We start from the raw sequence: 12,500 nt of genomic DNA on the forward strand, positions 1-12,500 counted from the left end.
TCGTTCACGTCGTCGTCGTCGTCGTCGTCGTTGTTGTTGTTGTTGTTGTTGTTGTTATTGTTGTTCTTCTTCTTCCTGCTCATCCCCTTCCTCTTCCCCCCATATGCCCTCTAGTCACCCGTTTCCCAATGACAACTTCGTCGCTTAAATTTTCTCATTGTGAAACCAATAATTCACGAGCATTTTCCCCAATTAACATCCTCGAAGACAAACATTTTTGTCTTCATCCCAATGGCAACAATTTCATCAATCAATGATTCTATTTACTGAATTTGTGAAACACCTGAAATCATGAGCGCATTCAGGCAAAGTATTTTTGGAAGGCTGCCGCTCTCATACAACTGATTATCACGTCTTATGACTCGTCAATATTTTCGAAGGTTTATTAAATGTATTTTTTTCTCTCTCTAAATTCTTGAAGAGAAATTGCTTCTTTTCCCAGTTATAACTTTACTTGCCTGTGAGAAAGTTATTGGAATATAATAAACTTTGAATGTAATTATTGTTCCCAGGTTCATGGAATGTGAGAACGATGTCATTTTGTGCGGTAAAGATAGAACTCTACGTTAATGCAAAGGTTATAAAGTATGTTACAATGGCCAGGGGCATTGTCAAGAACCGAAAGACCTTTCATGCTAAATTATATTTTTAACAATTCTTTTGAACTTGCAGATCAAATGCGCGACGTAGAGCAACCGTCAACAAATCCTACTTGGTATCAGACCTTTATCTTTAGACCAGTTAGTGGAAGAGGTTATTTGTAGTTTTCTTTTAAAGCGCTTGGGTTCATCGTTCGATAAAAAAGCGTCGGGTTTAACTCGAAGTTCCCTTCAGCATTGCTTCCAAATAAAATGGTTCAGCAATATTTAGGTACTTTATAGAGCGGTTAGCATGCCGAGAGTGGAGGCGCAATAGTCCAGTGGTTAGGGCAGCAGACTTGCGGTCACAGGATCGCGGTTTGGATTCCCAGACCGGGCGTTGTGAGTGTTTATTGAGCGAAAACACCTAAAGCTCCACGAGGCTCCAGCAGGGGATGGTAGCGAACTCTGCTGTACTCTTTCACCACAACTTTCTCTCACTCTTACTTCCTGTTTCTATTGTGCCTGCAATTCAAAGGGTCAGCCTTGTCACAATGTCACGCTGAATATCCCCGAGAACTACGTTAAGGGTACACGTGTCTGTGGAGTTCTCAGCCACTTGCGCGTTAATTTCACGAGCAGGCTGTTCCGTTGATCGGATCAACTGGAATCCTCGACGTCGTAAGTGACGGAGTGCCAACAACAACAAGCATACCGAGAAAAATGCTTTGCGGTATTTCGTCCGTCTTTTCGTTCTGAGTTTAAATTCAACTGAGGTCCACTTTGCTTTTCATCCTTTCGGGGTCGATAAAATAAGTACCAGTTGAGTACTGGGATCGATGTAATCGTTATATCCCTTCTTCCGAAATTGCTGGCTTTGTGCCAAAAGCAGAAACCGATTCTCAGGTGCTTTATAGCCAGGTTGCAATGTCTCACGTCTTACCAAAATGTTATGACATTTTCTTCCAGAAAAAGCCAATTTCGTTCATGTCAAAGATTTGCCAATCGATCGTGAAAATTATATTGTTCGAATTTTTTTCGCTAATTATGCAAGATATTTAACTCACAGCATTTTCATTTTCACTTGCAGTTTTTCCTGATAATTTTCTACGTTTCGTTCCTGTTCGAGTTCTAAAAAAAATTTCTTTCCAACTTTTGACAACGTACAACGCTGTATTCAGCTTGTTGATATTTGTGTTCTTTTTAGTTGAAAAATAAAATGGTTAATTGCTTTGATCGTAATATTGATTTCAATTGCAACACATTTCTGATTACAACCAAAGATATTTTTTAAATTTCATCTCATTTTCGAACCTCAAATCTTAGTACAACGAATACTTAATGATGTAGATGGCTCTTCATCATTAATTTCGGTACTCATTCCTTTTGCTTTTTCGTATTTAATAACACAGCAAATTGTGTGAGTGTTGTGTATGTGTGTGTTTTTGCGTGTGTGTTTGTGTTTTGTATGTGTGTTTGTGTCAGTATCACTGGAAACGTAACCATGAGAAGCCTAGAGAAAAAAGGAGCAGTAATAGCGATCTCGTGGAAAAATTTATAATTGTGTGGTGGAAGTTGTTGATAAACTAATTAATCAATTACGAATAAAAGCATGCAATACCATTGGTATGAACATAATAATCATATCACAACAACAACAACACCAGCAATAATGATAATAATAATAATAATAATAATAAGAATAAGAATAATAATAATAATAATAATAAGAATAAGAATAAGAATAATAATAAGAATAATAATAAGAATAATAATAATAATAATAAGAAGAAGAAGGTTGGGCGCTGTGACCTGTGTGCAAACACAAAAGCAGCAAAAATCACATTCTATTGTCAAGGGAGCTTGTAAATTCGCGAGGAAATTTGGCATTAATCTGAATTAGATGAAGAAGCTGAAACTACTGCACAAAAAAAAGCGAAACGGATCAAATAGAGTGCAAAAAAGAACGGGCAGAAACGAATTGAGGAGCCGTGGAGCCAGAAACTGACTCAGTCACTCATTCAGTCACTCAGTCACTCACTCACAAATAACACACACATACCCATACATAGTTGTTAGAAAGCCAAGGCAATGTAATGTAATATCAGGAAGTCTATAAAGTCGTTAAGCGAATGAAACAAATGTCTGTCTTTGACAAAGGTTGGAAAAAATCAGTCTGTGTCAAACACACACTCACAAATAAACTCACACATCCACTGACTCACAAATGACACGCGCATACACAGTTGTATAAAAAACCGTGTCAATATAATCTATAAAGTCATTAAATGAAGGAAATAAATGTGACTTTTTCACAAGTTATAATTATTACCTTGCGTTTCACTCTTAGTTGGTTCCTGTTTTCCGTTTCCAACCTCTCACCTGGAATCTGCGCCGACCACAACTTCCAAATAATCATAGCGTAGGCAAGGGACATAACTAGTACAGGAACAAAGAAAAGCACAATTGAAACAAAGGTGTAGTAGATGCGTCTTGCCTTCATCGCGTTCATACTGTTTGTAACGAGAGTCCAATCGTCTGTACAGAATCGTTCCGTATGATTGGCCCATTTCGTCATGAAGAGGCGTCTAACGTAGAGCAGTGGTGCTGCCACCACAATGGCGATAATCCAGAGCAAGACAATGGCATACCAAGCACGCCGTTCTGCGATGTGTGCTTTTAGAGCGAAAACAATGCCGAAGAAGCGGTCGCAGGCGATGACTGTCAGCGTAAGAATGCTGGATACGGTAGATGTCACTGCAAAATAACGAAAAAATATGATAAGTCAATGATTTGCATCTATATCGGTTGAATATTTAGACGTAAGAAAAGATAGTTCACATATAACTAGAAGGGGGTTATTCTTTCAACGCTGAAGGTCAACAGTTTCGCGACTGTTTCGCGCTATATGAAATACTAAAAGCGACAAAGATATGGTGAGGCTTAAATTGTAAAATATAAAGAGAAATTTTTATGTGCGTCTGTTTGTGTGAGTATGTTGTTTATCAATATTTAGCAAGTGTCGTGAGTTTCGTGCGTTGGGACTTATCAAACTAGCAATAGTTTGAATGTCTGCGGGTGTATATATATATACATATATATATATAGATATATATATATATATATATATATATATATACTCTCTTACTCTTTTACTTGTTTCAGTCATTTGACTGCGGCCATGCTGGAGCAGCGCCTTTAATCGAGCAAATCAACCCCCAGAACTTATTCTTTGTAAGCCTAGCAATTATTCTATCGGTCAATTTTGCCGAACCGCTAAGTTACGGGGACGTAAACACACCAGTATCGTGTGTCAAGCGATGTCTGGGGGGACAAACACACACACACACACACACACACACACACACACACACACACACACACACACACACACACACACGTATATATATATATATATATATATATATATATATATATATATATATCATAAATATAAGGGATTAGCAATTGAGTTGCTTCTCCAACATACTGAAGCAACTCAATTGCTAATCCCTTATATTTATGATGATAAATGGTCTTACCGATAAAGGTTTATTTCATACTGAACTACTTGGCAAAATTGTTAATTCTATTATTAATTGACGATTCCCTGCCCTCATTTCTTGTATATATATATATATATATATATACGCAGACCTTCAACATATATATATATATATCTGTACAAGAAAAAAATTACGGCAATAATTTGGAGACATCGGCTTGTTTACTGTTATTATACAGTCTGATGAAAAGAAGCAAGCCCAAAATTTCGGAGTCACTGTCAAACTTTTCTTTGTAAAAGTAAATAAACATATACTCCCCTAAAATGTAAAATTTTCTCAGTTTAATATTAAATTGCTTTTATATGTAACGATATAAGACAAACATTGATGTATATAGGTGTGTGTGTTTGTATATTCATCCACGCACACATTTGAATACACAAACGCACACAAACGCGCGCACACAAACGCGCGCGCACACACACACACACACACACACACACACACACACACACACACACACACATACATACATACATACATACATACATACATGCATATATATATATATATATATATATATATATATATATATATATATATACACACAAATACAGCATATAAATTTACGTTTCCTTTCATGTCAAGTTATAAATATATAAAAAAATAGAAGCATACACACATTTGTTATTTGATATGATAACGTTTCAGGCAAAAATAAATATCAGTTTCATATTATAAAACAAAACAATGATAATATAAAAAAAAATATCAAATGGCAAGAGCTTGGAATAGTCTATATGTATACATGCAATGGTATAGACTATATCACAAAAAAAAGAGCTGTATATGATAGGGCAGAATAAAACGCATTTATCGTCTGCAAAAGGGTAGGTTGTTGTTAATTCGATATTAATATTGGAAAGTTTAGAAGTAAAATTGCAGTGAAATACGATAAAATAATTTAGGTAGACGAAAGACGAAACTTGTAATAAATGCTAACAAGGTTGTATGAATATATAGTGTGTACTATTAGCTATTATTTGGAAGCGCGTGGCTTAATGGTTAGGATGTTGCGCTCATGATTGTCAGAAACTATAGTAGAAGATATTTGGCCAAGATAGCCTGCAATGGGACTGAACCCAGAAGCTTGTGCTTGGGAGGGAAGTAAACTCCTAAACACATAACCACGCCTTTGGCTATGCATATGATTTTATATACATGTATATATATGTATATGTATGTATGTATATGTGTGTATGCATTTATTAATGTGAGTATGTGTCTTTGAGTTGGAACCCAGACCTTTTGATAACCGATGTTGATTTTTTTAATGTTTCTATAATTTAACGATCCAGCAAAATTAGAGAACAGAATAAGTAGTAATATTAAAGGAATAAGTACTGCGCTCGATTTCTTCGGCAAAACCCTTTACGGCCGTCCTCCAGCATGGCCGCAGTCCAATGATTGAAACAAGTAAAAGAATATATGAATGCACACGCACAAATACATACACAAACATGTATAAAGAGCGAGAAATAGATAGACAGACACATAGATAGAGACAGTGAGATATATATATATATATATATATATATATATATATATATATATATATATATATATATAGGTAGATAGCTAGTGAGAGAATCAGAGGGAAGAGAAATAGGCAAAGTGATAAAGACATAGAAAAAGAGAAACAATATTTCGTTATCACATTCTTTAGTTTTGTGTTGCTATTAAAGACTGACTTTTGTTGAGCTGAAATGTTGCAGAGAAAACTTATTCCGAGTTTACTAAGATAAGAGCAGGGAACGAATAATAAAAGAGAAAGCATGGACACTTAATCGCAGTAGATGACCAGAGAGCTAGACTCATATATATATATATATGTGTGTGTGCGTGTGTATGTAAAGATATATATATATGTAAATATATATATATGTGTATATATATATATATGTAAATATATATATATGTGTATATATATATATATATATACATACATATATATACATGTAAATATATATATATATATATGTAAACATATTTATATGCAAATATATATATATATATATATATATAAATATATATGTATATATATCAATATAGATATATATATATGTAAATATATATATATAATGTAAATATATATATATGTAAATACACACACGCACATATATATTTTATAGATGAGAATCAAATATTCTTCGTTTAGAATACACTTTGTAGTGCTGAAGAGGTTTAAACTTGAGCGGGTAGAGCAGTAAATGTAAAGATAAGCAAGTTAGGCAGGTGAATATAAAAAGTATGTTAAATACATGAAAAACAAAAATGTACATATGTTTACATACAAAAAGTCTGCCTTACGCAGAATAAAAGTATTAAGAATTAATGTATTTAAAGAAAGGTATTACAAATCCAACAGCTGTTTCTGGGGGCTCGGTGGTCCAAAATAATATTTGTAGATTGATTCCATCATCGATGAGACGGGCTTCCGTCGTCAGGGAAGAGATCCTACATATGAGGTGTTGACAGAAAGCTTGATTGCATATGTGTATATGCAAATGTAGTGGAGGCGAAATCGCCTAGTGGTTAGGGCAGCAGACTCGCAGTCATAGGATCGCGGTCATAGGATCGCGGTTTCGATTCCCAGACCGGGCATTGTGAGTGTTTATTGAGCAAAAACACCTTAAGCTCCACGAGGTTCAGGGGATGGTGGCGAACCCTGCTGTACTCTTTCACCACAATTTTCTCTCACTCTTACTTCCTGTGTCTGTTGTGCCTGTAATTCAAAAGTGTCGGCCTTGTCACACTGTGTCACGCTGAATATCCCCGAGAACTACGTTAAGGGTACACGTGTCTATGGAGTGCTCAGCCACTTGCACGTTAATTTCACGAGCAGGCTGTTCCGTTGATCGGATCAACTGGAACCCTCGACGTCGTAAGCGACGGAGTGCCAACAACAACAATGTGCAGATGTAGTTGAGTGTACGATTGTGTGTGCTTACATGTATGTATATGTGCGTATGCTTAGAAAGTATGCACGAGAAAGTGTAACTATGTATGTACATCTGTGTGTGTGTGAATGTGTGCATGGGTCATTAATATCTGTGCACGTGTATTGGAGACAAAAGGATTGATTTCTTTAAGTTCTAATTCTTTATCTTTAAAATATTAATGACGTTGTAATTAACCTTTTGACTGTCTTCACTACTGCTTCTACTACTACTACTACTACTACTGCTGCTGCCGCTGTCGATGCTGCTGACCATGATGATGATCATGACGACGATGATGACGTCGATGACGACGACGACGACGTCGGCGGTAATGACGATGATGAGGATATCAATCATTATTTAATATTAGAAATCATCAGCGTAAACTTTATCATCTTCATTATCATCATCATCGCCGCCGCCGCCATCACCATCATCATTATCATTACCATCATCATTAATAGTAATAATAATAGCAATAATAACTACAACGCACACACAAATAATAATAATAATAATAATAATAATAATAATAATAATAATTCTAACTTGGCCCCCACCTGCGAGGTCATGCGCTGTTTATCTTGATATGAGATCACCATGTCGCGTACATGTGGTTGTGATGCATGTGCCTGGTGTACCCTTATCAGACGGGTAGTCATGATGGGTATATTGGGCTTCGTATATTTTACCCCAGTGTCACTTTGATGGCATGCACTGATCTCTCACTCATTTATTATTATTAATATTTCAAAGTTTTACGAGAAGGGCCGCTAAGGGAATTACATCAATCTCAGTGTGCAACTGGTTCTTATTTTATCGAACCCGAAAGGATGAAAGGCAAAGTCTACCTCGGTGGAATTTGAACTCAGAACCTAGCGGCGGGCGAAATCCTGCTAAGCATGTCGTCCAGCGTGCTAACGATTCTGCCAGCTCGCCGCCTTATAATGATAATGATAATGATGATGATGATGATGATGATGATAATTATGACAATGATAATAATGATGATGATGATGATGATGATAATTATGACAATGATAATAATGATGATGATGATGATAATTATGACAATGATGATGATGATGATGATAATTATGACAATGATAATAATGATGATGATGATAATTATGATGATAATAATAATAATAATAACAACAATGATTATAATACTATCGGCCTTTTGAATTCGATTGATGTTGCAGTGTATTTGTATTTCGTCCTTCTGTCATCGATATCAAGGGCACTTGTGGCTAAGAAAAGTATTATTATCAGTAGTAGTAGCAGCAGTAGCAGTAATAGTAGTAGTAGTAGTAGTAGTAGTAGTAGTAGTAGTTTTATTATTATCATTGGCCTTTACATTCTGATTGGTGTTCTTTCACAAGGTACGAGATAATGAAGAAACTTCAGTGACCCGTACACTGACGACTGTAAGACAGCCTTCGCTCGTATCAGTCTGTCGGTGGTGTTTGTCTTGGTAGTAGTGTGTGTGGTAATGTTTGTGGGTCGGTGGTGGCGGTAGTGATGCCTTTTGATTTGGAGCGAAGTACATTTCTTCTTCTTCTTCTCTTTCTCCTCCTCCTTCCCTTCATCTTTTTTTCTTCTTCTTCTTCTCCTCCTCCTTCCCCTTCTTCTTCTTCTTCTTCTCCTCCTTCTTCTCCTCCTTCTCCTCCTCCTTCTTCTTCTCCTTCTCCCCCTCCTCCTCCTCCTCCTCTTCTTCCTCCTTATTTTTCTTCTTCCTCTTCGTTTTCGTCATAGTCGTCGTCATTCTCTTCGTTATCCTCCCTCTAAGTCTTTTCCTTTTTTCTTCTTTCTCATTTCCTTTCTTTCTTTCTTTCTTTCTTTCTTTCTTCTTAACATCATCAAAGAACAAGAGCTTGCGACAAGAAAGGACTATGTCATTTATCAATAGCTTTCGCGTGAGAGGTATCCAGTATCGATCAAAGCTTTTATAAACCAAAGTACGAAGATATTTTCAGAAAGCGAAAAAATTAATTGACAAAAAGTAAAACTATAACAATTATGATTTGCAAAAAAGGAAAAGGCTTCTTGTTGATCTTCCGCTATATGAGGTCAATTTCGTAGTTATTTCCATCCAGAGGATGTGAAAGGAGTGACTAAGGTCTCAGAATTAAAAGAATAAAATTTGTAAAAAGAACCCCAAAATGGTAGATTCCTCAAATACAACACGCTGGTTTAAGTACCTGAAGATACTTAAATTTTTGTTAGATTCTCTCACTCGATTTCTCTCTCACACGCACTCTCTCTCTCTCCCCCCTCTCTCTCTTCACACACACAGACACATACACACACATACTCTTTTACTCTTTACTCTTTTACTTGTTTCAGTCTTTTGACTGTGGCCATGCTGGAGCACCGCCTTTAGTCGAGCAAATCGACCCCAGGACTTATTCTTTGGAAGCCTAGTACTTATTCTTTCGGTCTCTTTTGCCGAACCGCTAAGTTACAGGGACATAAACACACCAGCATCGGTTGTCAAGCGATGTTGGGGGGACAAACACAGACATACAAACACATACACACACACACACACACACATATATATATATATATATATATATATATATATATATATATATATACATATATACGACAGGCTTCTTTCAGTTTCCGTCTACCAAATCCACTCACAAGGCATTGGTCGGCCCGAGGCTATAGTAGAAGACACTTGCCCAAGATGCCACGCAGTGGGACTGAACCCGGGACCATGTGGTTGGTAAGCAAGCTACTTTCCACACAGCCACTCCTACGCCTATGTATATATATATGTATATTTTTTTGCAATATATATATATATAAAACATTATTTTAAAAAAATGTTATAAAATATGTATTACTCTTTACTCTTTTACATGTTACAGTCATTTGACAACGGCCATGCTGGAGCACCGCATTTAGTCGAAGAAATAGAGCTCAAGACTTATTCTTCGTATGCCTAATACTTATTCTATCGGTCTGTTTTTGCCGAACCGCTAAGTTATACACCAGCATTGGTTGTCAAACGATGGTGGCGAGACAAACACAGACACACAAACATATATATACCTACACACACACATATATATATATATATATACACACACACAACGGGCTTCTCTCAGTTTCTGTGTACCAAATCCACTCACAAGGCTTTGGTCGGCCCGAGGCTACAGTAGAAGACACTTGCCCAAGGTGCCACGCAGTGGGACTGAACCCGGAACCATGTGGGGTATATATATATATATATATATATATATATATATATATATATATATATATATATATATGTATGCAGATATATATATGTATATGAAATTATTTATATCTATAAAAAATTATTTCAAAAAATGTTATAAAATCTTTTCCCAGGATGTTACTATCCTTTTTGGGGAAGAAGGATTTTTCCTAGTGTGTGAGCGGTACATACTGATACATATATACCTATATATAATTCAAAATTATATATATATATATGTATGCATATGTATTTGTTTACGCTTATCAATGGAAGTAATGATGTACATATGCAGATTTAACGATTAGATTAATGGTATAATATAAATTCTCTTAATTCCACACCATTTTATGGCATTCTCCTTCATTTAGTCGTAACGCACGTTTATGGATCATTAATTCTTTTCGGATGACTTATAAAAAATTTACGAAAATGAACATATTAGTTTTTGGATAAATTGATATTAAATTTTTATTACACAAACCTTTGCCACAGAAATAAATATTCATACTAAAACGCCTTAGATCTCTATCTATATATAATAATTCTATTTGTGCAACGGTACTAATGCACAAAATAAATATTAAAAATTTATGTCTTTCGAATATCATATTTTATTGTGCGAAAGTATTTACCCCTTAAAATTTTGTTGCCATGTTTATCTGAGTTTGATTACAAGTAGTTTCAAAGTAAGATATATCCGACATACTTTATTTCTTGTTGCTTCAGTCCACTCAGCTGGCAAAAGTGAATTTTTCCTGTATTTCAAATTCCTTGTCACGTTGAATCACCCTGAGAACTACGTTAAGGGCATGCGTGTGCGTGGAGTGCTCCGTCACTTGCACGTTAATTTCACGAGCAGGCTGTTCCGTTGATCGGATGAACTGGTGCACTCGTCGTCGTAACCGACGGATTGCCAGTTTAATCATTTTGAAGTAACAGATATTTGATCGTCATAATTCTTGAAATCTTTAAAATGCCTAACAGGTGGAGGCTGATTCGTCTTGCATAATACTACAAAACGCTTTCAGTCAATCAAAATTGCTTCTTTTGTTCTTCACAGATATTATTCAAATTTTGTTTATATTCGATGCCTCTTCACTTCGTATAGAAATTTTTGTTTTACTTCCATTATCGCTCGAAGATCGGAAAGCAGAGGGTTTCGGCTCTATCTATCTATCTATCTATCTATCTATCTATCTATCTATCTATCTATCTATCTATCTATCTATCTATCTATCTATCTATCTATCTATCTATCTGTCTGTGTATTTGTCTGTCTCTGTTCTTTTGTAACCTAAGTGCAAAGCATACGGTGCATGCTTTAGTTGTATGCAAGCGAATATATAAATTTAAAAAATTAACCATTTATCTTATCGAGATAACGTTGGAAGAATGTAACTATATGCTCTATGTAATTTAGTTTAACTAGAGCCGGCTTAAATTTTGAAACAAACATATGCTCATGAATCAGTCTCTGGAATCGTCCAAGACACGCATGGAGTTTACACAGACACACAGAGATATACACACACACACACACATTGTTATCATTTAAAACAGTTTAATTTAGTTCCGTGCGAGGGTGTGCAGTTAATTATAATTTTATTCCCAGATACACTCGCCTATCGCAGCGGCCGTCGTATATATATATACACACACACACACACCCTGGTATATATATATATATATATATATATATATATATATATATACCAACCACATGGTTCAGAATTCAGTCATACTTTGCGGTATCTACCTCTACACAACCGGTAAATCTTACAAATCATATTAATAATATATTTGTCGATTTATGATTCGATTGCATTTGCATTTTATTAGCATGAAAAATGATTAAATCCCCATTTTATTTCGTATAAGAGACTTCGTTTAACTGCATCAACTCCAACAATCATGGAAAGGCATTTTAAAACAAGTCTAAATGAATCGATTCACTATAAAATTTATGTTTATGTCAGCTAAAATGTCAACAGCAGCAATCAATACGGTATGAAATAGACTTCCGGTCACAGACTGACCTCCATATTGTTTATGACACGAAACAAATGATCAATCATTAAAAACAAGGAAACCAATATAATGTGTGTCTATATGTGTAGATGTATATGTATCCATGTATTTATGCATATATGCGTATGTATTCAAAAAGAGAACGTGA

General features: G+C 35.5%; 1 protein-coding gene across 1 annotated transcript in view; it reads right to left on the reverse strand.

Annotated features, from left to right (window-relative positions):
• LOC106883454 (QRFP-like peptide receptor) overlaps positions 1-12,500 on the reverse strand; it is a 307,955-nt gene that overhangs the window by 151,656 nt on the left and 143,799 nt on the right. Inside the window, exon 3 of the mRNA XM_052973171.2 lies at positions 2,911-3,335. Within this exon, the coding sequence (XP_052829131.2) occupies positions 2,911-3,335 (425 nt within the window). The remainder of the gene's footprint in view (positions 1-2,910; positions 3,336-12,500) is intronic.

The sequence above is a fragment of the Octopus bimaculoides genome, chromosome 15 (assembly GCF_046866305.1).
Source record: "Octopus bimaculoides isolate indiv1 chromosome 15, ASM4686630v1, whole genome shotgun sequence".
Classification (NCBI taxonomy): domain Eukaryota; kingdom Metazoa; phylum Mollusca; class Cephalopoda; order Octopoda; family Octopodidae; genus Octopus; species Octopus bimaculoides.